At 35.1% G+C, this 24,463-nt stretch overlaps 1 protein-coding gene across 1 annotated transcript in view; it reads right to left on the bottom strand.

The window, feature by feature from the left end:
- KCNH7 (potassium voltage-gated channel subfamily H member 7) overlaps positions 1-24,463 on the bottom strand; it is a 102,869-nt gene that overhangs the window by 40,279 nt on the left and 38,127 nt on the right. The window contains exons 8-10 of the mRNA XM_026078072.1: positions 14,370-14,795; positions 4,892-5,291; positions 2,569-2,768 (exon numbers count right to left, since the gene is read on the bottom strand). Of these exons, the coding sequence (XP_025933857.1) occupies positions 2,569-2,768; positions 4,892-5,291; positions 14,370-14,795 (1,026 nt within the window). The remainder of the gene's footprint in view (positions 1-2,568; positions 2,769-4,891; positions 5,292-14,369; positions 14,796-24,463) is intronic.

Below are 24,463 nucleotides of genomic sequence, written 5' to 3'. Positions count from 1 at the left end.
ATGAAAAAGAAAGACATTGGATCAAATTCTGCCTTCAGATATTTGCACAAAACTCCCATTAAATATTGACAGGAGTCAAACATATTTGTCTGAGGACAGTATTAGCCCTTTTGTGTATATGAAAATATTTCATGCAAAATTAAGTTCTCAATACCACATGCAAGTCCATCTCATATGCACATGGCTTAGAGCCGAGAAAACTTCACTTGTGCTTGTGCTAACATGCATGTATGGTTTGAACTAAGAACATTCACGCAAAGGAAAATGCAGAATGATCAGCATGGCAGCTTTGTCAGAGAGATGTTCCTATAGAGCAACTATCTAATGCAAACCAATATGCACATGACCTTTTTTGGGCAGAGAAGCATGATTTGAGTTGTGGGGTAAAACAGTGATTGATAAATGTGGTTAGATCAGCATTTCTTAATGTCTCATTTTTAGTAGCCATTTTGCCCCACATCTGATTATACTTGGATTCTTTCCCTTTGCTATCTACCCCTTCATCATGCAAAAAGTTACAATTAAAATTAGAAAGCATCGAACAAGCTCCAAACCCGACAGATAACATGGATATTCTCCACACTTTATACTGGAATTAAATTTGATATAAATACCTCCTGCTCTTACCAGTGGGTGGTGTTATTCCATGTATTTAGGTATGAAGCAGACAGGAAAGAGATAAATCTTTCATAAGTACAACATAAATCAGACAATTGTCATATTAACCTTGCACTAAGTGTAATATAGTCAATCTCACATTTTAAGAAAATTAAGTGACTGCCATAAAACTTCAGGGACAGAACTGTGAATAAGAAATAAAAAGACATAAAATATAACAAAACAGGATACTAATCTTGATTTTTTTCAGATTTTATTTAAAACAAAGCCTCCATACTGCCTCACAATCATATTGCAGAATATGGGCTGTTTAATCCATTTAGTTAGTATTTCATATTAATGACAGACCCAAGACTAGTTGCAATATACCAATTCCTGTATTATGCAAAATTTAACCTGACAACATCCAATTTCAGTTACTATTTCATGTGAAACAGATGTTCTTAGTACATCCATTAGTGGAGATGAATTAGTTAAAGTGCATGTGGTTTTGTAATATCTTCAGAAATAATTTGAGCTAGTTCAGACTTAGGCTGCACCCACCTGCAGCTTAAGAGCCTGATCCTGCAAAGTGCTGAGGATCCCTCACTCCCATTGTCATCAGAGGGAATTAGGACCATTCAGTGCCATGTAGGATGAAGCCACCGATGCTGCCTTCCACTGCAATAATCCCCAGCAGAGGTTTTTACAAACACCCTTGTCCTGCTCTGGGTATGATTTTCCTCTGAAGAGGTTATCCGTGGAAGTGGGAGGTAAAGCCCAATATATATTGTCTTACTTTTAAGATCTGTTTTACTTAATGGTAACCATAAAGTCCAGCTGTCATTGATCCAGCTTTATAAAAGCTTTTAATCAAGACCACTGTTTCTGTTTACTGCATAAAGCATGTCATTTGCAGACATAAAGATATGACATGGAAGCTGTTGCAATTTTGGAAGTTGATTCTAGCTAAGTTGTTACTAAAATTTATAGCCCTTTTTTGTTCTTGTCAACCTTTCAAAGACCTGTGCAAAGTCTCTAATCTATAACTCTTAGAATAGCTCTGGAAAGTGTCCCTTTAGAGAGCACAGATTCATAGAACCTGAAATTGCACTGCGCTCTCAGTGTCTTCAAATCTGAGTTAACTTTTCAGAAAAAAAGTTGCTGTCTTTGGAAAAGAAGACAGAAATCTAGATGCTTACTTTTGCTAATGACATTATCTCTTTTTAGCTGGCTTATAATATAGTTTCACACAAGGACTGTTAACAGTCTTTTATCGATTTCTATAATCAAGCTTGAAGAACAGAAAATATAAGTGTACCCTGCCACTCCCTAGAAATGAGATTCTGCTGATTGCTGACTGGTTAGTACTATGTTGACTTTCAGTACAGAATTGGGGGTTTGTGAATGTAAGAAAGTTACTTTTAAGACTATCATATGATTAGAACCTCTCTGAAAAGCATAGCTAATCCATCTGCTTGCTCCTCTCTTCCATTCACTCCCAATATACTTGTTCTAGATTATGTAATGGAATTTTGAAAAATGAGTTGATCTCCGCAGTTTTTATACAAGAGTAACTCTGTAGATTCCAACAAAGGTACACTTGTTTGATACTGGAAGTGGAAAATCAGGCCAAAGAACATAAACAATTCTGTAGAAACTACATTTGAAACAGGCCCACCATTTTCTTTTCTTTCCATAAGCTTATGACAGTCAGTTGCAGTTCCCAAGCTTTCCTATGCACAATGAGAGTTCAGATTTTTATTTCTGCTACAGCTTGTAATAATTAAGGCACCTAAATATATGGATGCCAAACTTGAAATTGCTTGATTTTTAATAACTGCTATATATCCACCCTCTTAAATTTGTACTCTTAAAGCTTATAAATAATGAAGATTCACAAGCACTTTCTAAATTCTCACCTATTTATCTATACCTCAGCATTTGTGCCTGAAAAATAGAACAACATACCATGTTCATGTCAATGCCATTGGTGTACGTCCATGCATGCTGGAAGTATTCCTCAAGTCGCTGCCTCAAAGGATTAGGGATTTGATGAAAGCGTATAAACTCCTTTACTCGCAGCATCTGCATGTGATACCGTGCAGTTCCCGAATAGAGTCTTTGGATTATTGCAGATACGTTTCCAAAAATACTCGCATACATTAATGCTGGATTAAATAGAAACAAAACGTACTTAAGACATATCATTCGGTTCTGCAGATGATGCAACTGTTCTTACAGTGTGCTTCATATGTAAAACAGCTTGGATGAGACTAGTAACACTTTTAAGGAGATGTGGACATGATTGACTTGTAGCTTGTTAATTATTTCATTGTATCAGTATTAATTAGTAAACTCTGCAGATGAGGCTTTCACAAAGATATATTAAAAATAATTATTAAATGATATTCAAGTTGGCAATATTTATCTTTGGAGATCTATAGTCCTGAATTTAGTGTTGCAAATTCAGTTCATCTAACTTTACAGACTTCAGTAGAACTAAGGTAAAGTTAAGTACAAAGTTAAGAACAAATGGAAAAGTAGGTACACATAAGTTTATAGGTTCAGAGTTTAAATCAACAAATAAAATATAACTTGATTATCCCAAAGTTATGGGCTATGGCTTCATTAATCCACTGAAAACTCATTTCCTTTCCCTAGACAGGATTTGCTTACAGACACTGATACACAGCACACTTCTGACAGTCTGAATAACAGATTTTGAGTAGTCAGGCAACTTTTCTATTTAACTGAATGTAGTTGACTAGATTATAGGACTCAGTTTCAGGTAACAGAGGGTTATAATGTACTGTTGTACCCAATCTCAATGATGTATTTTAAAATATATCTGAATGTCAGACAATTGTACCAAAACATTTGGAAATTTTTGGACATGTAAAACAAGGATTTCAGTGTAAATAATTCAATTAACTCATTGACAATTCAGCTCCTGATTCTTCAAGCTACTGATGCACCTGAACACCAGACCTGACAGAAATAAGACTCTCTTAGTATATCATATCAGAAGACTGGGACCTGAGGCTGTTTGGTGTATTTCTCTTCCCTTCCCTTTTTTCTTCTTTTTGTTTAAGTGCATTTTGTAAAAATACCAAAGGAGAAAGCACAGTATCATCAGTGTATTATTATTTATATCTTCCTGAAGAGAGCCCATTACTCCTTTCATCTAAAGGAGAAAAGCTTCTGTGAACTAACTCCCTTTAATGTTTACATTCAGCTATTGAACTTTGGTGAAAATTTCAAAGGTGAACTTTCCTTCTCAGTGTCCTGAACAAAAGCAATTCAATTAAAAAGTAAGCTCTGAAACAATAAAACAGTGGCCTTCTCTAAAGAATGGTTCTTTCTTTAAAAAATATTGACTACATTTGCCATGAAGTATTGGCTGATTTTAGAACACCTTACCATTATATATATTGCCTTTAACTAATATGATCTATAGAAGGGATAAAAGTACACAGTAAATTAATCAGTTTTTTGCCAAAAAGAGGAACATAGGAATTGCCACACATTTTAGATCGATCTGCCAATACTCTGTCTACAGACAATACTTTCTCTGAAGTACTACTTGAAAAAAGGCTAACTCTGAAACTGGCCCTGCTTTGAGCAGGGGTTGTACCTCCAGAGGTTCCTTCCAACCCATATCATTCTACAATATTATGATCTTAGACAGTTCTGTACTACCTTATCCAGTGTGGAAATCTCTTTTTAACAACCACCAGTTGGCTTGTGTCTTGCATAGACCTTCTATCCAATCACCAAAACAGTTTAATTGACTATTCTTTTGATTGCTTAGACATGAGAAGCGTAAGGAGTGCACAATAATGCTTATACTGCTCACACTGCTCATTCCACTGTTTCAGGTAGTAATATGAGAATGGAAGAGATGCATGTTTATCATTGGATGCATAGTATATTCTCAGAAATCTCATCCCAGCTTACTAAAATGCTCAAACAGTTTTATGTGTTTTTAGTGAAAAGAATATTTAAAAGCAGTCACAGTTAGTTAGATATATGATCAAATACCTTGAAAAACTGTAGCTTTTGTCTAGTATCCAATTTAATTTGGTCCAGTCTAATCAAAGAAACGTTGATACCTCAGACTTCCTTATACTGGATGAGTCACCACAATGTATTTTCACATATAACCATTGTTTTCCTTGGGAATTTGCCCTTCTGGCTGCATGCCTATAATTTTATTAGCCTAGATTCTGTTAATTCATTTGCTCAAACACTGAGAAAAAAGAAAAAAAATGAATAAGATAAATCTACTTACAGCCAATCAACATGACACAAATGGAAAAGATTTTCTCTGAGTTGGTGTTTGGAGACACATTTCCAAATCCTACACTTGTCAGACTGCTGAAGGTAAAATAAAGTGCTGTAACGTATTTGTCCTTGATGGATGGTCCAGAGCTTGCATCACTTTTATTGTAATGCTTTCCTAATTGTTCTCCTAGAGAATCCAACCAGCCAATCTTATGAGACAAGTAAGGTCTTTCTACATTTCCAATGGCATACCAAATGCAAGCAAGCCAGTGTGCAATTAGTGCAAATATGCACATGAGGAGCATCAGAACTGCAGCACCATATTCTGAATATCTGTCCAGTTTCCGTGCTACCCTCACCAAACGCAGCAGTCTAGCTGTCTTCAGAAGACCTATTAATGTTGTTGTCTGTAAAAATAAGATATAATTAGAAATTGATTTTCTCTATTAGCAAATGTACTTTCAATTAGTCAACATGAATAAACCAGTGCAAATTCTATAATTTTTTAGGAATAAACAAAAACAATAGAGTAACCCATTTCAGTGCAATCTTAATTTCATTTTCTTTAAATCATTAAATTTATTATAAAAAATAGTGAGGAAAATATTGTGATGCACTTTTAAAATTAAGATATATTGACAGTCATCATTTTGAATATTATACTTAATCTGGACTCTTGAATCTAYCTTAATGGATTTAAATGATACATTAGATTAATGTTGTTTTGCCACTCTCAAGTCTGCAAGTTATTGGAAATACTCATATGACTGGCCTAGTAGGTAATCAGTATTTATGATGTTTGAACAAAGCTGTGTGACTGTATTTGATCATAACTTAGAGATATCTTGCAATGCTCTGACATATAAGTTCTAGAGGAGAGAAAAACATAGGACAGAAATGTTCCAAAGAGAAGTATCTTATTCTGCATCTATTCTTCCTGTGTGTCATGGTCAAAAGGCTCAACACAGGTAAAAGAGGAGCCATTGTGAACAGAAAATCATGGAAAAGTTCTTGTTGCCATATTCCAGATTAATTTTCTCTTTGCATCTTTCATCCTATGGCTTGTAGGTGTTGTAGATAGCCACTAATAAAAGTACTCCAACATTAAAAAAAAAAAAAAAGAGTCAGACATAAAACAGGAATATATTCTAAGCTTTTAGACCAGAGCTGTACCATGTTCCATTGCAGCCCCCTTGGGGACTGGATTTCAGATGTTCTTTGTAAAGGAACCTAATATTTAGCAATGTCAATTTACAATTTTCAAATCAATCAGTGAATCCTTTTCAGGCTTGTTGTTAATTCCTTGTAAAAGAGATTGTCAACAACATTATAAATAGTAACTACACTATTTCAAAGAGAGCTTAGCACCATTTTTTCCTCCATTAAGTCTGAATGTATAGTAAAGCACAGTAAATGTCAAGACAGTTTTTAGTGCATTTTTTTCTTTTTTAGCATGCATATATAATACATAACACTTAACAACTGGAGAAGAGTTTTCTTAGACTTATAAAACACTCCAGTGTTAGTATGTGGCATATTAAAGCTTTCTTTCAAGAAGTACTAAACTAGTTTTTATGATTTATTAAATCTTTGTATATTTTCTGTGTTTCAGGGTAAAATCACAAAGTCCTTGGAACAAAAGCCATGCTTTCTTGGCTGCATTTGTCAGTGGACAGCTCAGTATATTTATAACACATGTAATTTTCTCATACTACAATAACACATTGTGATAATTGAGTAATAGCACTAATTAAACCGCTGTTATATATGATGGTGAGAGATGCCAAAAATGAAGAAACTGGCAGCTGAATCAAAGCTCATTGGTTGTTTAACAAGTAAGTAGAAATTGTCCTGTGACACCACCACCTTTCTTCTAGTCTTTTTCCTTACTGAATATATATCTCAAAAATATATACAGACTGATATATCATAGGACATGTCAGCAAGCAAAACCAATGTATAAATGTCTGTATTTTCTAAGTAGATGGGCAACAGGATAATGTGGGGTAATACTTTTTGATTCAACTTAATAACATCACAGAGAATAATTTCAGGGTGAATTTCTCATTGCCTTATAAAAAAGGCTGTTTCATTGATTGTGACTTCAACAGTTTGACACTCCATTTCCTTCAAAGAGTTATGTTTAGACAGAGCTTCAGCATGTGAATATTGCCATTTGGTAAAACTTTTTGTAAGGTAGATCAGGCTTTTTCCTATTATGACCCCTTAATGGCAGGAGCAATCTTTAGAGAAGTGGGACCTTCTAGTGGGATTGTTGGAACCATTCTATTATAGATGTAGTCATACCTCTACACCGAGCAACATATTGTTATAGTGCCCCTTAAATAGATCAGAAGGCAGACTGTGACTCCAAGGTATGTCAACAGTGTGCCACCCCATTCTTAAGATAAGACTTGCTAATATTCCACATCCTCAGTGTCAATCCCATACTTAGACAGTGGATTAGCGTGAACTCTGGAGTATACTGGAGGTTTATAATACAAGCAAATCCCAGCTCTTCAGGGTGAAATGGGCCCGAGTGAAACCAGATACACTTTAAACCAGTGCTCCAGTGAACATCTTGAGTTTGACTTTTCTTTAACACAGTGGAGATGCTTTGACCTTAAGATACAGCTGGCAGTAGAGATGGAAAGCATGATCTGTAGGATCTGATGTGTTTTTACCTGCCTTCCACTTCTCAGTGTAGATGTAGCTTTCACAGAGTAACAGTCCACCTTCCATGTGCCACTTGGATCAGGAGAGAAGCACTTGGCACTGGAACTGTGCCTGGTGCAGGGTATATTCCTCAGCTCGCTGAGAATAGTTTGCTTTGCACAGCACCTGAGGAGGTGGAGGTCCTGCTCTGTCAGTTACCTGTCTTATCCCACCCAGTCCCAGAAATTAACATCAAGAGTTGTGCAAATAGCAATCTGATAGACACTTCTCTTTTCTCTGAATTGCTTGCTGCTGTTATAATCACACATGATATTATCAGCTGGACTACAAGTTCAAAAGTTGCTGGATACTCATGTCAGGACTTTTTTTTTTTTTTTTTTTTTTTTGGTATAGCAACATTTATTTGGGCCAGAAGTGTATAGATATCTCATAACTACTGAAACTGTGAATCTGGACCAGTAGGAGATGGACACAGAATCATTTTTCCCCACTATGGTATATTCAGTGCAAACAGCATTCCATTTACAGAAGGCATTTAACTGTATGCCAAAATTGGAATTCATTAGGACTACAGCACATACTCAAGTGCTTTCAGAATTCAAAGCTCCTACAAGACATTGACCAAGTCCTTTTTTATTAATAAGATATATTAAAAAGATAGAGAACTTAGGTAATGCCCATTTTAAATAGATTCTGTGGAAACAGACATTATATCCTTGAATTCTCCTTTTTATTACAAATTAATAAAAAGATCGAGAAAGGTAAAAAAAAGAGCACCTTAGATGTCTCTATTGCACTTTGCTAAGTTAACATTTTATTAATCAGTATAGCTAACATAATTTTGATATTTTTGCTCTGTTTGGTCATTGTGCTGTTATGGCCTTTGAAAACACCTTTTGTTTTTCCAGCTATAGTTCAGGAGGCTAACCTGGATTAAATGTGCATTTGTGTATACAGCAGTAGTTACCCCATAGTGATTCTGGTCCTAGCTACAATTGTAACTGTTCCCAGAGATAAGTCCCCCAAAAGAATATATTTTTCAAAAGGAAAAAATAATCAAAAGTGATAATTTCAGAAGGATGGGAAAATACATAATCTTGAATGGCACAAATTGTGTAGTGAGAAAATAACAGAACCATCAAAAGAAAACATTAATAGGAATAATTGCTTCAATAATGTCTTGAAAGTGAAATTTCCTTAAATGAGGGAATGATCATCCATGTTTGTTCATCTATATGATCATCTGTATGCAACAGTTTGTTCTTAATAACTTTGTTAAGAATATCATTTTAATAGACAGACTCTGAATAGACTAATGTTAGAGTTTGACCCCATAATAGTAGGTATTTATAGTGCTGAAAAATTTGCAGGCAGAATACCTCTAGATAAAGGATACTGAGATGCCATATACTTCTGGAACTGCTTTTCATTTTTGACTGTTAGTAATTAATTTTTTTCCTGGGGTAAATAATTGGGTTTTTATGTTTTGACTTTAATAATAGCACAAAAAATAAGTCACAGGTCATGTCTATATGGTTCTTTCATGCCTACACAATTCTTTCCACGAGCTAAGCAATAAGAGACATGATATCTTTATTTTTTAGGAAGAATTTTTCAGTTCTCCTATTGAGAAGCTTGAAGAAAAGTTAAATTTTATCAGTTATTTGCCTTCTGGTGTAATAAAAATGACCTTGTAAAAACAAGAGTTCATGGATATTACATTTTCTAAGTATAGGACACTGAACTTTTCTTACCAAATCATTACCTACTACAATGGATTTTCCTTAACTCTGATTAGTCATATCTTTTTAATAGTGAGATTAGTTTAGCCCTGATGTTAAGCTGACTATGACAGTGCTGGACAACAATTGATGACAGCATGATTTGAAACAAGAGGGCATAACTCTCTCTGATTGCAGAGGGTATCATTCAGAAGTTATTATTGTACCAGTAGACTGGAAGAGTGAGCTGGTATTAGCTAATTAATTAAAGGGCATAATTGGTATTCTGTCTGTGTTAAGAGCCATTTATGACTCAGGACTTTATCACTGATGGCCAAATCCTTAGTTTTGCTCTAGTTCTTTTTTTTTTTTGCTTTCTTCATGACATCCATTATCATTAATGTCTAAATCTCTATAATGTCATCTCTTGTCTCTTTTTTAAACTAAATAACTGACTGATGTATATGAGTAGCTCAAACTGTCTCTTCCAATGTGCATTAACGTGCATTTGCTTACACAGTATTTCATCTGCCAGGGTCTTTTCCAGCTTCCTGGTATTGTTAGGTCCTCCTCAGGTTCTCAATAATTTCCTGTCACCTAAATTTTTTGGTAAAACCATCACCAACCTTCATGTCCTTTTTTGCAGCCTGCAAATAAATCTGTTAAATATGAGCATAACAGCACCAAGCACAGTTTACTATATTCTCTCTCTCCGAAAAATCTCTAATACATGACAGAATTTGACCTTTCATTCTGTCTGCTCCATTTGCTTAATAGCCTCCTATGAGCTGTGCCATTGTTGAAGATCTTTATGTTATACGCATCGTCATACTGAAAATGCTAGTATAAACAGCAGTTAAACAAAACTATAACAACTAACCAAAACTTCTTATTTGCAGCAGGGTGCTGGTTCTCCAACTGCAGCTGATAAAGGACTACCAAAAGGGTCTCAGAAGAACTGTCTGCAGAAGCAGTGCTGGGATTTCTCTTGCTTCATCTTGAAAAATATAATTAAGGGAAGACAAAATGAATACTAAATGCTTCTCTAAAATTAGCCAGACAACTAAACAATTTCCAAAGATTCTACCCTGATATTGCATGATCCCAGCCTGGGAAGATATCAGTCCACAGAGCTGCTAATGCAAAGGCAGACTGCCTATAAGACCAGCTATGCAGTCTTGAGTATGGAAGACTCAAAATTCCTTGGAATAGGTTTTGCAAGTGAGCACTGGAAACTATGATATTACTCTTTTCCTGAGGTGTTTCCTGAACTTGATTTTCAAATAGATTTTAATTTTAAGGGAGGGCAAAATCTACTCATTCAAACAGCGAAGCTGCAGTCAGGACAGGATTAGGTTCAATCTCTAATTCTAGAACTGTGTGATATTCTTTTCAGTTCACTTTAACAGATATATTATGTAAGGGACTGAGTAAGAGTCATATCAAAACTGAGAGGAACAAGAGTGATTTGATTTATATGTCTTCATTTTAGCCCCCAAAATCTTTATTTTCTTGATGTGTTGTTACCAATAGAAGACACATTGAGTCTTACATTTCATGAGTATGCTGGATTTACACATGATGATGTATTTATTTTTATTTCCTAAGGCAACATTTTTTCTGTTGGCATAGTTTTAATTATGTGCTGTAAAACAGCTTTGATCACTATTATTTGTACAAACAGCAAAAGCCTTCATGCTTTTCTGCATATTTTAGTTGAGTGTTATTTCTCACCTCAATTTAATTAAACTATAAATATGAAAATTTTCTTGATGAAGCCATTTTCTTCATTTGCCTGTATGTTTTACTGAGGTAGATTCTAGAAGAWCGGGAAGAAACTCTGCTTATCTATACACCTAGCTGATCGTAGTTTTTGACTACGATGTGTCAAACTTTGAAGTGAAAAGATGATGGATACATGAAAAAGTGCATTTTTTAAAAAGTACACACCTAAAGATGTCCAGTAATCTTAAACCGCATTCCACTTGTACATGCACAACATCTATGTGTGTGCTTTAAAGAGATGTGCCACTACACCTATATTTGTTTAAAATTCAAGCCAGACTCCTCAGCTGAGCAGCATGATCAAAAATATACTATCCAAATAATAGAAAGTCAAAATCCATGTGTCCATTCTTCTTATCTCCCCAAGTATCAGGGTGTCACTCAACATTGGAAATACACACACAAAAGAAAAAGCCAATGGTTTACCACCAGCCATAATCAGTTTGTGTTAAGAGCCTATTTAAACAGGAAAGTTAATTTTACATTATATTAGTTCCTCATTTAGAAATTGGAAAGTCAACTGTCCTTACTCTGTTGCTTTCCTATGGCTGACAAAGTATGGCTCAAATGGAAGCATTCAGATAGTGCTGCAAGTGGTGTTTGGACTATTATCTCCTGCCCTTTGTAGACTCGGTTTGATATCAAGGTTTTTTAAGGCTGGGTGAGCACACATGGAGTTCTCTTTGGAGCTTATGTTGTTTAATAAAAAGAATGTGCAATACAATTGTTAGTAGGGGGTCTTATGTGAAGAATCTCAAGATAGCAAAAAAGAGCTATTTCATTAAAAAGATAACCCTCATGACTGAAAAAAATCTATTAAATGAACGGAGCTTCATTCTAACAGTTTTACATTTGCTTCCTCTTGCTAAACTATCAAAAATGGTTCATTGTGGAAATATTACAGTTTGCAGTGTAGGAAGCAAAACTAAGCAAATAGCAGCTTAGAGAAAGTAATCAGCATGTTCAATGCCGTGAACGAGAGACAGAAGTCATGATGGCATGATGAACTGGTCATAAGGTGGATGACCTCATTGCTGCTTAGATAAAAAACTAGATTTTCCAGCTAGTGAAACTGTTCAGTTATTATCTTTGGATGGAATAAATAATTAATTTACTTATATCTGCCATACAGAACAAGCCTTTAGGAGTACTTGTTTACTACTAATCTGTACCATTACCTTATCACTTCAGCATCTGGCTCTCCACTTTAAGCATGTCTGTAATAGGGGAGGGGTGGAAGAATGATATTCAGGGTGTGATCCAAAAAGCACACCTTCAGTGAGCCTTGGACTTGATTGCTGTTGTAATTCCTTCTTGTTGTGCCACACCTCCTAACACTGAAAAAATTGTCGGCACAGTAATGAGTGCTCAGTGATCAGAAATGGAAGCAGACCACCCTTGAAAGGGAATGATTTAGTCCAAGTTTGAGGTAATGTCATTGTCAAAATAATTTCCTTTCATGTGTCTATACTAGCAAAACAGTCTACGTTTCCTACCAGGTAGTTAGATAATAACTCAAAAAAAATCCTAAAAGAATGATACCTATCACAGATAATGAATGCCAAAGATGAGCAAAGTTTCTGTTGAATCTCTGAGCTTTTTAGTCAACTTCTGTATAGAAAAGTTCTTTTTCGGTAAGAGAACTATTAACATGTTCCCTCTGTCCTTTAAATTACTATCTCTCTCCTCTTATTGCAGTCCTTCAATAAAATGTATTTTTACTGCATCCTGTTCCCTACATTTATCTCCAGACTACTCATTTACCTTCGATGTGTATGCTCTTGTTAAAATTAGTAGGAATATCACTATTGATGAGGAATGTTACTGTTGATTTCTATGAATGCTGAACTAGATCACATTACCATAATGACTATTCAGAAGTACAGGAGAGGGAAAAAATTTTATTATATAAAGTTTAAGAAAGTGAATTAAGAAAAGCATGAGTGATATTCATCCTACTTCTGAATTTTTTTAAGATTGAATAATGTCATAAGATTCTCAGGGTGCATGCAGGTATGTGCCAGTTGTTTTCTACTGACCCTTAAAGGCATGTTTAATTATGTTTACAGGACTTTGTGAGAATAGCTAGGATAGGCTTAAAATTTGATCAGGCTCTTGGAGCAGACATATTTGCTCTCACAGCAAATGGCTTTTCATTCTTGTCAGGAGCTTTCCTTTAATAAAAAGGAAGTCATTTTGAAATGAAAACCTATTTTTGATTTTTGTGTATGTGCACGTAACAGTCTCTATGTTGTAATACCGAGGGATCCAGTCAGATTAGTATGATTCATGCTAAGGTTGCCAATTAATCTGTAGTTTTCACTTTTCTCTTCTCTGTTAATGAGATACACACTTGCTCACAAAACTTTCTGTTCCCTTACGTCACGAAAAATTGTATTTTTTAAAAATGGATTTATTGTGTCCTTTGAAAAATGACAGAACCTCATATTTTGCTGGGTTTGCTGCTTTTTTTCTAACTGCTGTATTCTAGACATCACAAAAATAATCTCTACTTGTCAGTTCAGTTTTCATCAAAAAATACGCTATAACTTTAGCCTTTCTTAAATTAAATACAAATGCTTTAGAAGGAGGCAGAACTGGGTCGGACATCTAGAATATAGTGTATGTTTTATACACCTTTGGGCAATTTTCAGATGCATACACTGAACACTTTGTTAACCTATCCTATGGATAAGGCAAAGATATTAGTCATCTGGACTGCCAGTCTGGCAAGGTTAACCCCAAATAATCCTTTTTCTTTCTTTTGGAAGTACGCATTCTTGAAACAACAGACAACTGCCAAATCCTGTTGTTAACTGGTATTAACTAATATAGTTTACTACGCTTGAACTAATCTCTTTTACATCGAGTAAATATCTGATGTAAAGATTTTGTAGAGAGAGAATTTATTTTAATGCTTTAATGCCAGCCAACACTCATATGTATTATGGGCAGTTTTTACAAAGCAAGCAGTAAATCAAAGGAACATAAGTAGTTAAATAAAAGCATTGGAACAAATCCTTAGTACATGATATATTTATTTCATTATTTATAAAGACAGTATCAAATATGGTAAAATGAAAAAACACTAGCAGAATCTTTCAACTTGTTCTCCTGTCAATGAAAGCTAATGTCCTATATTATTCTACTAATAAAGATTTAATTTTAGTTTAATTTTAAAATATGGCATGGGACTACTAAACAACATATTCATTGACAAGAGAAATTATATTTGGATATAGCAGATTATCATATTAAAATCAAAACTTGAGACTGAAAGACTTCTCATTTATTTAAGCTTACCTCTTCAGAGCCAGAGCCAAAAATCAGCAGGTCAAAAGGTATTGCAGCAACCATGTCAATTAGGAACCAGCCTTTGAAGTAGTGAATTGCTATTTTTGCTGGGTCACTTACCACTTCTTCATTCTGATTTACATATGTTGTTCTGAAGTTTATTAGAATGTCAATGATAAACATAATATCCACAATTAAGTCTACCACATTCAGTGGGCTGCAGGAATATCCACACTCTCTTCTCTTCCGTTCTTCACTATCATTCAGAAGGAAAGCAGCAGAGTAAGGGGTGAATATGGCGGTGTATATTACTAGCAACAAAATGAGCCAGTCCCAAACAGCTTTGAAAGGACTATAGTGCAATATAGTAAACTTGTTGATGCGAGGTGTCTGGAGCTTATATTCTGGTAGAACATCAGCTCCTAAGGATAGAACCTAGAATAGGAAATAGAGCAATAATCAGGGCAGAATATCCATTCCTACTTTCAGTAAACTTAGCAAGTACCATGACAAAATTAAAAAGTACTGTAAAGCAGTTTGGAAGGTTAAGCTTCAATTACTAGGTCCTAGGGCAGACTGAACTTCTGTGAAATTCATGATCTCTACCAGGCCTAATACATTTATTGGGAATTTTACACAGTAGGTTGACTCTTGCTCCCTCTACCAACCCTTAAGTGGCATATCTAGGCTGTAAAATCCGCATACTTATACATGTCATCAAATTCCCTAATCCATCTCATGGTAATCTTGCCAGCCCATTCATGGCCAGTGCAAAGACCCTCTTGGTGATGCAGTGATTTTCTCCTAGAGATCTGGGGTAAGAGAGGAAAGCAAGCCTATTATCATTGACTTAAATTCACTACACAAGAGTCTACATCCACTAGAAAATGTTTAAGGCAACGAGAAATCAAAAAGTTAGAGAAAGATTTATGAATGTCCTTGACAGCTATCCCCGCATGGAGTTTCATGCATGGACAAATTTCATTCAAGCTATAGTTACTGTACAGCTAAAGATGTGACAAAGAAGGTTATTACAGAAGTATTTTGGCAGTATTGCATTTTGCTAGAGTTTCACTTCAGCTTTTGTCAATGTCTAAAGCTTGTTATCATTCCTTTACAAGTGTGGATTCATTATCTGTTGGTGTTCTCTAAGTTGGATTTCAATTTTACTTGGAACAGTTTATGTTTGTATGTACTGCATGATTTGCCAGCTCTAGAAGTTGAAATGTTTGCTTTGTTGCAAAGAACAAGCATAGTGCAGGCACCAGATAAAACAAACTTCTTTTGGCTGCTCTTCCAGTCTGGCTGAACCCTGACATGAGGAAAAAACCTTTAAAGATAAGAAGGTAAATTAAGTTTTCATCTCTATTCAACGCTTGGCCTAGTTATTGAGACTGTCAGCAATGATGCTAATTATTGCCATCTGTGCTGCAAGTGCTCTTCAAATCCTAGAGGATTCAGATCACCATTTCACACAAACCAATGAACAAGCATTAGATGGTGACAAACCTTCAGTTACTACTCATTTGGGCAAGTGACATAGTCAAGAAAGATTATACCCATTTTCCACCAGTTACTTCTCCTTATTCTTTCTCCCCCTTCTCATTAGGAACAGTGCTGTTTAGAAAATCAGACCTTTCGAAAATAATTAAAATGAATAATTATACTGAAATGAGATTATCACTGGAAAGAGAAATACCTTGCCAGCAACACTGTCTGTTTTTATTTGCCTGTTGTTTAGCAGTAAGTCGTTTGGGATTTGAGATTTCACCTTGTTCAAGATTGAGCAATTCCATGCTCTTCAACAAAATCTTTTAAGATTATAAGGGTCAGCACACTCCTTTCTGTTTAACTTGCCAACAGCAAGTGTTGTATAAACCTTAGATCCTCTCCTTAGTAATCTAAGTGGCACTACTTATTCAACGAAGATCTACTCTGAAAATATTGTGAGAACACCAAGGTTAATAACCCCTCTTCTCCTTTGAGCAATAAAATAAGGAACGATTAAGCCATCCAAAAGATTATACAGTACCTTCAAGCAGCCATTAAACACCATGCTGAGATGATGGTAAAGGCTGTCATCTATGTTTTATATTGTTACTAGGACCTGCACTTAAGTAATGGGGCTAGCTATATTTTTATGCATTAAAGACACTAGCTGACAGCAAGCTGAAGCAGAAGCATTGCTTTGTCTCTGAAGCAGTCTTATTACTTTCAGACCCCCACCAAGAATATTTTCCTACTACTTGAGAGCTGTGTGAGTATGTATGGTAGGGGAACCACTATTTGTAAAATTTGTATCAGAGTTCTGCTGCATTTTCAGACAATGAAGGAAATGGATTAGACCACAACAACGATAAAGTTTACTTCACGTTTCTTGCAGTTGCTTGAAAATTCCAGCCAATGTGCTTCACTTCAGAGCAACTCATAATATAAATTGGACTTACTCCCCTGAAATCTGGCTCTTATTCTCATTTCAGTTAAAATTATTTCTGGGTTTATTTAGACTGAGGTAGGTAAAACTGAAGAGTACAGAAAAAAAAATCAGGGAAAATGAGGGAACAACAGGAAAAAAGTGACCACAGCAGAAATGGATCCAGCTTTTTCATACTAGTTTCTTAGACACACACCACAGGAGAGATTGACTGATGGTTGTTTCATATTCATAATGCAATATAGAACTTTAAATTCTACATTGCTTATTCCCATGCAATTAGAAATAAAGTCAAGCACTCTTTATAGGACTATTATTGTTTGCCGGCTCAAGAGAAAGAAGCTGGAACTTCGTTTCTCAAATAAAACTCACAGTTGTGTGTACATAAAGAAGAGAAAACACACATTATTGCTTTTCAACGGAAACTGATTGAATATAAGATTAATTTATCTTTTTGCTGTTGTGTGACATCATTGCAAAGCTCAGGTACTGGTGTTGGTCAGTCTGTATTTGTCTTTGGCTGGATGGAAGACTTTAGTGTCCTTAGCAATCTACTCAAAAACCCTCACTGTTTCTACTTACTTAAAACTTACTTAAAAAAAGATGTTGAAAAATTCATTGTTAACAAAAAGACATTTTATTAACTTTTCTCTTTTAAACAGTGAAACTCTTCTCATAATTTAGATTGTGAAACAAGTGGCTTAGGGAATGAAAAGTTTTTAAGAGTAATGCTCTGCACTGGGAAACTTGGCATGATATCAAGCCTAAATATTGCAGTGTTTAAAAGGTCTCTATGAACCCTGGGACAGCACATGATGGGAAAGCCAAGTTTCCTGACATCTTACTAAAGTGAACATGATATTAGGTGGCAAAAGCCATACTGGCTGTAATGAGTTTTCTTTTAAAAAAATTTTAGTGATATTCAACTTTGATGAAATGTCATTTCATTCCAGTTCCGCTGGTAAAAGCAGGAATGCAGTTATAACTGGTGTGTTTTACCAGCAGTATTAGATGATAAGATTTATTCTATTTGCAATGACAAACTTCCAAAGTTGAATAAACTGTATTATATCTTGCCTTTGAGTAAAGAACCTTGATTTAACATCCATCTTTTCCTGTGTCTTCCTGTTTATCTCAATCACTGTTAAACCAATGCTGCTGCAAGTTAGACGACTCTTCATTCAACTAGACTTATTGACTCTGAGAACCTTGCTTCAGGCATTTCACATAGAAAGGGCTGGTGAATGTTTTTCCCCCTTTCTGGGTTTGTGTGTTCATTTCTTAAAATCACAAGTCTAAGAGGGCACTTATTAAAGAAGGGTTGCAATGTGGGGACATATATTTCAGGTACCCAGGAAATATGGAGTTAGGTCAGAATAACTGTCATAAATTCACACAGTTTTAGATAGGTTTGGATAGGTCTTCTTCTCCTGATACCCCTCCCAACTCTCTCTCTTACTGGCCTGCTGTCTTCTTCCCTCTCTCTTCCTTTAGACCAGTGGGGCTCATGGAGGTGAAAGAAAGAAAAGGGTTTGAGACAAAACTAGAAATGAAGTGCACCTGCAGTTATAATCATTGTACACTATAGATGACACAAATATTGCTGGGGCTCCAATACTGGCTTGAAACTGGCAGTAAAAGGATAAAAAATAATCATTGACTAGTATATTCTCTAATTCTCTGCCTAGTAGCATCCATCTCCATTGGATATTTGGCATGAGTTACTCTCCTCCTTCAGCAATGGTTGCTACTCACAGTGTCTATACATATATTCCCAAATTAGTTGAGGATTTTTAAATAAAACAGCATTTAAAAGCATCCCACCCATAAAACATCTTGTGTAAAACTATGGAAGATGCTAGCAGTCCACAAATCTAAATATAATGTTAAAATGGTCTGTTTCTAGGAAATGCTATATGAAATGAAAAATATTATTTTGTCAATATCTTGGTGGACCCAGTCCAATGCTAGACACAAAGCCCTGACAGCTGAATGGATGATCATTTCTGCATCTTTAAGGCAGGGAAGCTGTACTGAATATTGAAACATGTCAGCTTTTTGTATCTGAGGGACTTAAATATCTTTATTGGGTTTTGATCTTGAGGAAACTGCAAAATTACCTGCTGTAAAACTGTAGTCAAAAGCCAGCATATAAAATTTACACAGAAATGTAAACAAGATGATAACAGAACCAAGATGGTTTTATTATAGCCACTATTTTAGCTAGTCAAAAATAAGGGAAGGAATTTGGAAGAACTGTTGAATTTTCAGATCTTTTAATCCAAATACAACATTTCAAGTTGAATCAAAAAGCCAAAATCATCCATACTCCTTATATGAGTGTAAGCAAGAGAAGGTGACTACACAAATGAAATGTAATGTGTGTTCTGTTTTCTTAAAGAGCTAAAGGAAGAGATGACATAGGAACCTTCATACTCTCATCAATTTTATAGAAGGCTCTCAGATTATTAGGCTAGGTTAATCTCAATGATTTCTAAGCAATTCCACAAAAATGAAATGCTATTTGGATTAAATAATGTTTTCAGCAGGATTTTCTCCTCCATCCAAGCCTATTGTTGGGACTAGGAAATCAAGGAAAGTGGTCTCTCCTAAATTAAAGTTAAGCAAAATTACTATTCTTGTTTGCTCTCAGATGCAGTTTATGGTGCAGAATGAACGTTCATTACTTTTGCAACTATTGTCCAAAACCACTCAGATCTAGAGTACAATCTCTTCCTTTTAATATGTAGTTTTGAGCTCATTTTAAGATCTTTGTTAATAAGGCCAATAGCAGTATTGAACAGGAAAAAAGCAGGAAAGCAATGAAACAAGAAAAAATCCTTATACAAATACAGAACCTAAAGCCATTTTACTGTAGTAATCAACCCCTTTTATCATGACTGTAGGCCTCAAATTCCAAGTGCTGCTACAGTTCAAAAATGAAGCAATATTACTTCAGCTCTAAAAGAGAGTATGATTTTGCATTGGAGATTTTATTAGATGTGTGGTCTTTTAGCTGTGAGGAACTCTCTTCTCTTGATGTAACCTCTTCTGGTTCTCATTTCTTCCATGTATTGGTCTACTGAAGCTATAGCTATATCTAGCAAAGACATCTCTTCCCTTTTCTTCTATATTCATAATATTACCACAAGATCCCTACGGACTGGACCTTTTAAAGAGATGTCTGAATCTAAAAAGAACTAAAAATAAATATTATGCAAGCATTACTGAACAAATGAAAATTAAATCAACATTTGCTCCTTGATGGGAGGCATTACCTAATTCCCCAGAGGATTATTACGGCCTTTCCTATTTCAGACATCTTGATGATTGTCTTCCTTGATGCTGACATGAGCAACTAATAAGATTACACCAGTACTGAAAGAAAGATGAAGTGCTTTTGATTTAGCACTCCCTCCAAATACAGCATTACTAAACCACTTTCACATACCAGCATTACAATGCATTTTTATTTGTTTTTCAAAGGATAGCCATTAAAGAACCTCTTAATCAAAAAATGCTGATGGTGGGGGAAGTTAATATTTGTCTTCCAGTTTAATCTTCTGTCTGTATTAACACTTTAAAATTAGGTAGTATGATACTTTGTATATAACACTTATATTTACCTTCCTCTATCAGACAGCTTGAAGTATATCTGTGAGGTATTATAACACAATATTTTAAGGGTCTTCATATTTTTAAAGTTAAGCTTTCGTTAAGGTAAATCTGCTGCTGTGTGAAAATATGCCTTGACCTTGCCTGTCCTTTATGTCCATTTGGGACTTCAGATACAAGGGGATAAAAACCTTTCTCATTTAAACAATGAGCTCAATATTTCATTGTTTGCAGGGTCAGAAATAGCATAATAGACTTTTTTTTCTTTTTTGGATTGTACCCTCGTATTCACCAAGTGTAATTTTAGGTGGGCATTGAAACCACACTTTTGTTACTAATGGCTGAACATGAAAAACTGAAAGCTTATCTGAGTGTATTTGAATCATTTTTGTTCCAGAAGTCAAGCTGTTTGAAAATGCCACTAAATAAAGCTTTTTGAGTTAGCCAAGGACAAACTTTTTGTGGCAACCTCAAGCTTAAACCAAGAAATGCTGGAACCAAGAAATACTGGAAAGGTTTTGGGATATTCAGTAAATTAATATTCTGGAAAAGCTGAAATTATGGAGATAATGAGGTAATGTGAAATATAAAGAAGAAGAAAAATAGGTTAGCTTGGAGTGATATGTGTAACCTATCTGATCTGGGGTTAACTCATTCTTGTAATAAATATCTAAGCAATTTCAGTGAAGTAGAAAGTTAATGCTGTTTGGTGTTGCTAAAATTTAAGAAAAAGAAAACTTAAGTTCTGATCCCAAGCCTGAAGCCCACACCCATATAGTATATGTTCCCATCAGCTGTATGACTCATCTGCATACAGTGATTGCAGATGGGTTGATGCCTTGAAATTAGAGCAGCTGTATTGAACGATTACTGGGCTTTCACTAAGAAAATTTCCTATGGGTGACAAAGAACCAGCTGGGCATTGCTGGTGTTTGCACTGTACATATGTACTGATATCCATGAACACTGAAATCTCTGGGAATGTAATATTAGATCAAAGAACTCAAGGAAAAACTTATTGCAGTACAAAGCAGACAAAGAGGCCAGTGTTATTTTCAAAGTAATTTGACCTTCCATGTGAAAGATTTACAAAGATTCCTCAAGAAATGTGGTCCAATTAGTCTCCATTTGACAGGGTAACATCCCTCCTCTGTGATGATGAGAACTTTCAAATCCACTGGAATTTGAAAGCAATGGGACTTCCTGGGAGTGCTGAGTACCTTGTAGGATTGAGCCCATAAAGTGGCCCACTTTCATATGACTACCAAAAAATTTGATAAATCTATTCAGATATTTAAATATGTAGTAACATAAAATCATCAAATCATCAAGGAAATTTATGTGTACCATGAGATTAAAGCATTATAACAGGATTTGTTCAGTAAAATTGTGAAGATTTCATGGAATTAAAATTTTTGCGGACATTACTGTCAAACAAAATTGTTTCACCAAACTTGAATATATGTAATAATTTAGAAAACTCTTTATCTCTAACCTATCATTAGTCTCTCATGAAGATAGAGACTAAAAGAGAGGAAGTATTTTTCTAGTTCATTTTCCATCCATTATTTACCATGAAAAAATTAGAAAATTGAGCTTATAGATCGTAAACCTCAGGAGTCTTTTCCTGCCAGTCAGTATGTAATTACTTTCATACTAGTGGGTAACGCATCATCAGAGTAATACTTAAAAGCCTATAGGTTTATTGAGTGTGCTTTACGGAACTTTAAATCTTAACATAGTTATTTGCAGATTATCAAAGAAACAAATATTAAAAATCAACTATTTTTAGAAAATGTTAATGCCAGAATACGTATTAAAAGTTGCGTAACTCTCCTCTTTATGAATTCACCAAGAGGTGTCATTTCAGAAGACAGTAAAATGCTACCTTTCAGATTGCTAAAGAGTTTGTTATTCATTGCTCTTCTAGAAACACAACCACTAAGCTGTTTACAAGCGTTTATATGTCTGACAACAAAACATCAAGGGTCACATTTGTAATATGGCCTTAAATTATTGTTGTAATTTTTAGTCACCCACAAGATATTTTCAATCATTAGTTCATAGCATGTCAATGAAACAAAAGTAGATTTTGTGCTTGTTGATGTTATCTTGTCTTCCTCATAACATTTATGAAAAATGTATATTTCATTATTATCCATTTAGACTGTTTTGCTAGCTGCCAAACATTTTGATGCAGTTAAAAAGGAGCATAAAAACTGTAAAAGGATATATGAAGAGTTGCATGGAGTAAAGATGAAGCAGCTACGGCATATGATTACAATACTTACTGGGGTTTAGGAAAAAGGGAGAAAAGATCCTTATGCATACAGTTATACTTAAATTTAATCTTCCATTTCATGATAAATAATTGTTCCATAAACAACAGAATAAACAAATGTTCGTTTCTAGAAAAACTGCACCTTGTAATTAGACTCCCTAGAGTCTAAAAGGTATGAACTTCAATTGCAACTACTCTGGTAGTTGGGGAAAAGCTTCATTCAGAAATGTCTGTCTCCCCTGTCTCTCAGTGTTTATGTCCTATCAGCATATGACCACCTGGTTCACTTAAAGGAGACATTTAGTCTTAGTCTTCTGTCCAGCTTCCTGTTTTCACAACACTTGTAGGAATGTTTCCTGTATTACCCAACCTTTTATCAAATTTGGTCAATACCATTTCAACCAAAAGGCATTTGGCAAGGGGAGATGGAACAGATTACATACATATGCACGTACAACAATGATTACAAAAATCATATTTCATTAGCGAATAAAAGCATGATCCTGATTTCTAGAGCAACACGTTCAATTTACATTGGCTATGCAGAGAAAATGGGTTTACTTGTGATAGGGAGCAGACAATGATGAACTGAGCAGAAGAATTTGCCTTTCCTCAGTCAGTAGCAGGATCTTGCATTAGACATTTTTTTGTTTTTCTGATCTAAGACACATACTTGGGCTTTGGGGAAATATGGCAAGACATGGTAGGACTCTTACAATGATTCTCCACTAGCATAGGATCTCTGCTACCCTAACAATAAGGTTGTGTTAGCATGGAACGGGTGAGCAAAATATAACTCCTTGAGAGGTTCTCTCTCATCTCTGATATGCTAAATGAAGCTCATGTTCAGGAGAGAATAGGACTTTTTATTTATGGATTTAATCAAGGAGATATGGGAATCTTTTTGGTGCTACAGCTGATCACATGTACGATTGCAGGCATCAAAAGTTCAAACCAGGATAGATGCCTCACTGTAACCTCTACTTTTCCAAATGTTGTTTGTTTTCTAGCTATATAGACTATATCACACTGTTTAAACTGCAGAATGGGCCATTAACCATTGCAGTTTCCTTAGCTTACTTGGTATTGCAGATGTAAAGAAGAGGGAAAAAAAGCATAATATACCTGGAAATTACGATCTTATACAAAACTTATTTTTCAAGCGTTGTTTGAAAACTTGGAATGAGGCTGTAGTCAGCATGCTACCCTAACAAAATTTATCAAAATAAATTGGCTGGCCTATAACGAGTTTTAGAGGATGACCATAAGCCCCAGGCACTGATTTCTTGCTCACTTCCAAACGCTAACATCATTAAAGACTATGCTGCAGCAAAAGGTGTAGCTCTCCTTAGATTACAATGTTCCACTGCTACCGCACCTACAGACCAGTGAAACTGAATTTCTCTGAATATAATGAAGTGGTACGGATACAGATATGAGAGTATACCATACACTAGTTCTTTTATTTCAAAAGACAGAAGGTTTCTTCATTATTAATAGAATCCATTTAGAAAGATGAACATATTCAAAGAGGATGGATAATTAGATTAAAGCAAAATGCAAAGCTGTGACATGAACAACTTTACTTACTGTTTAATAACTATTCCTCATTTATTAGCAGTAGCATTCTGAACAGGCTATGTCTGGAGTTGAACATATCTGCTTGTATAGACTTATGTGCAAGTTCCTAATACATTAAATAAAAAAAGTAATTACTACAATTTTCATATTTCAAAAGATGCTGCTATAGTGTAAAATTGGCAATTCTTTGAA

The sequence above is a fragment of the Apteryx rowi genome, unplaced genomic scaffold (genome assembly GCF_003343035.1).
Source record: "Apteryx rowi isolate R43461 unplaced genomic scaffold, aptRow1 scaffold_47, whole genome shotgun sequence".
Lineage (NCBI taxonomy): Eukaryota > Metazoa > Chordata > Aves > Apterygiformes > Apterygidae > Apteryx > Apteryx rowi.
This window is presented reverse-complemented; position numbering and strand designations above follow the sequence as displayed.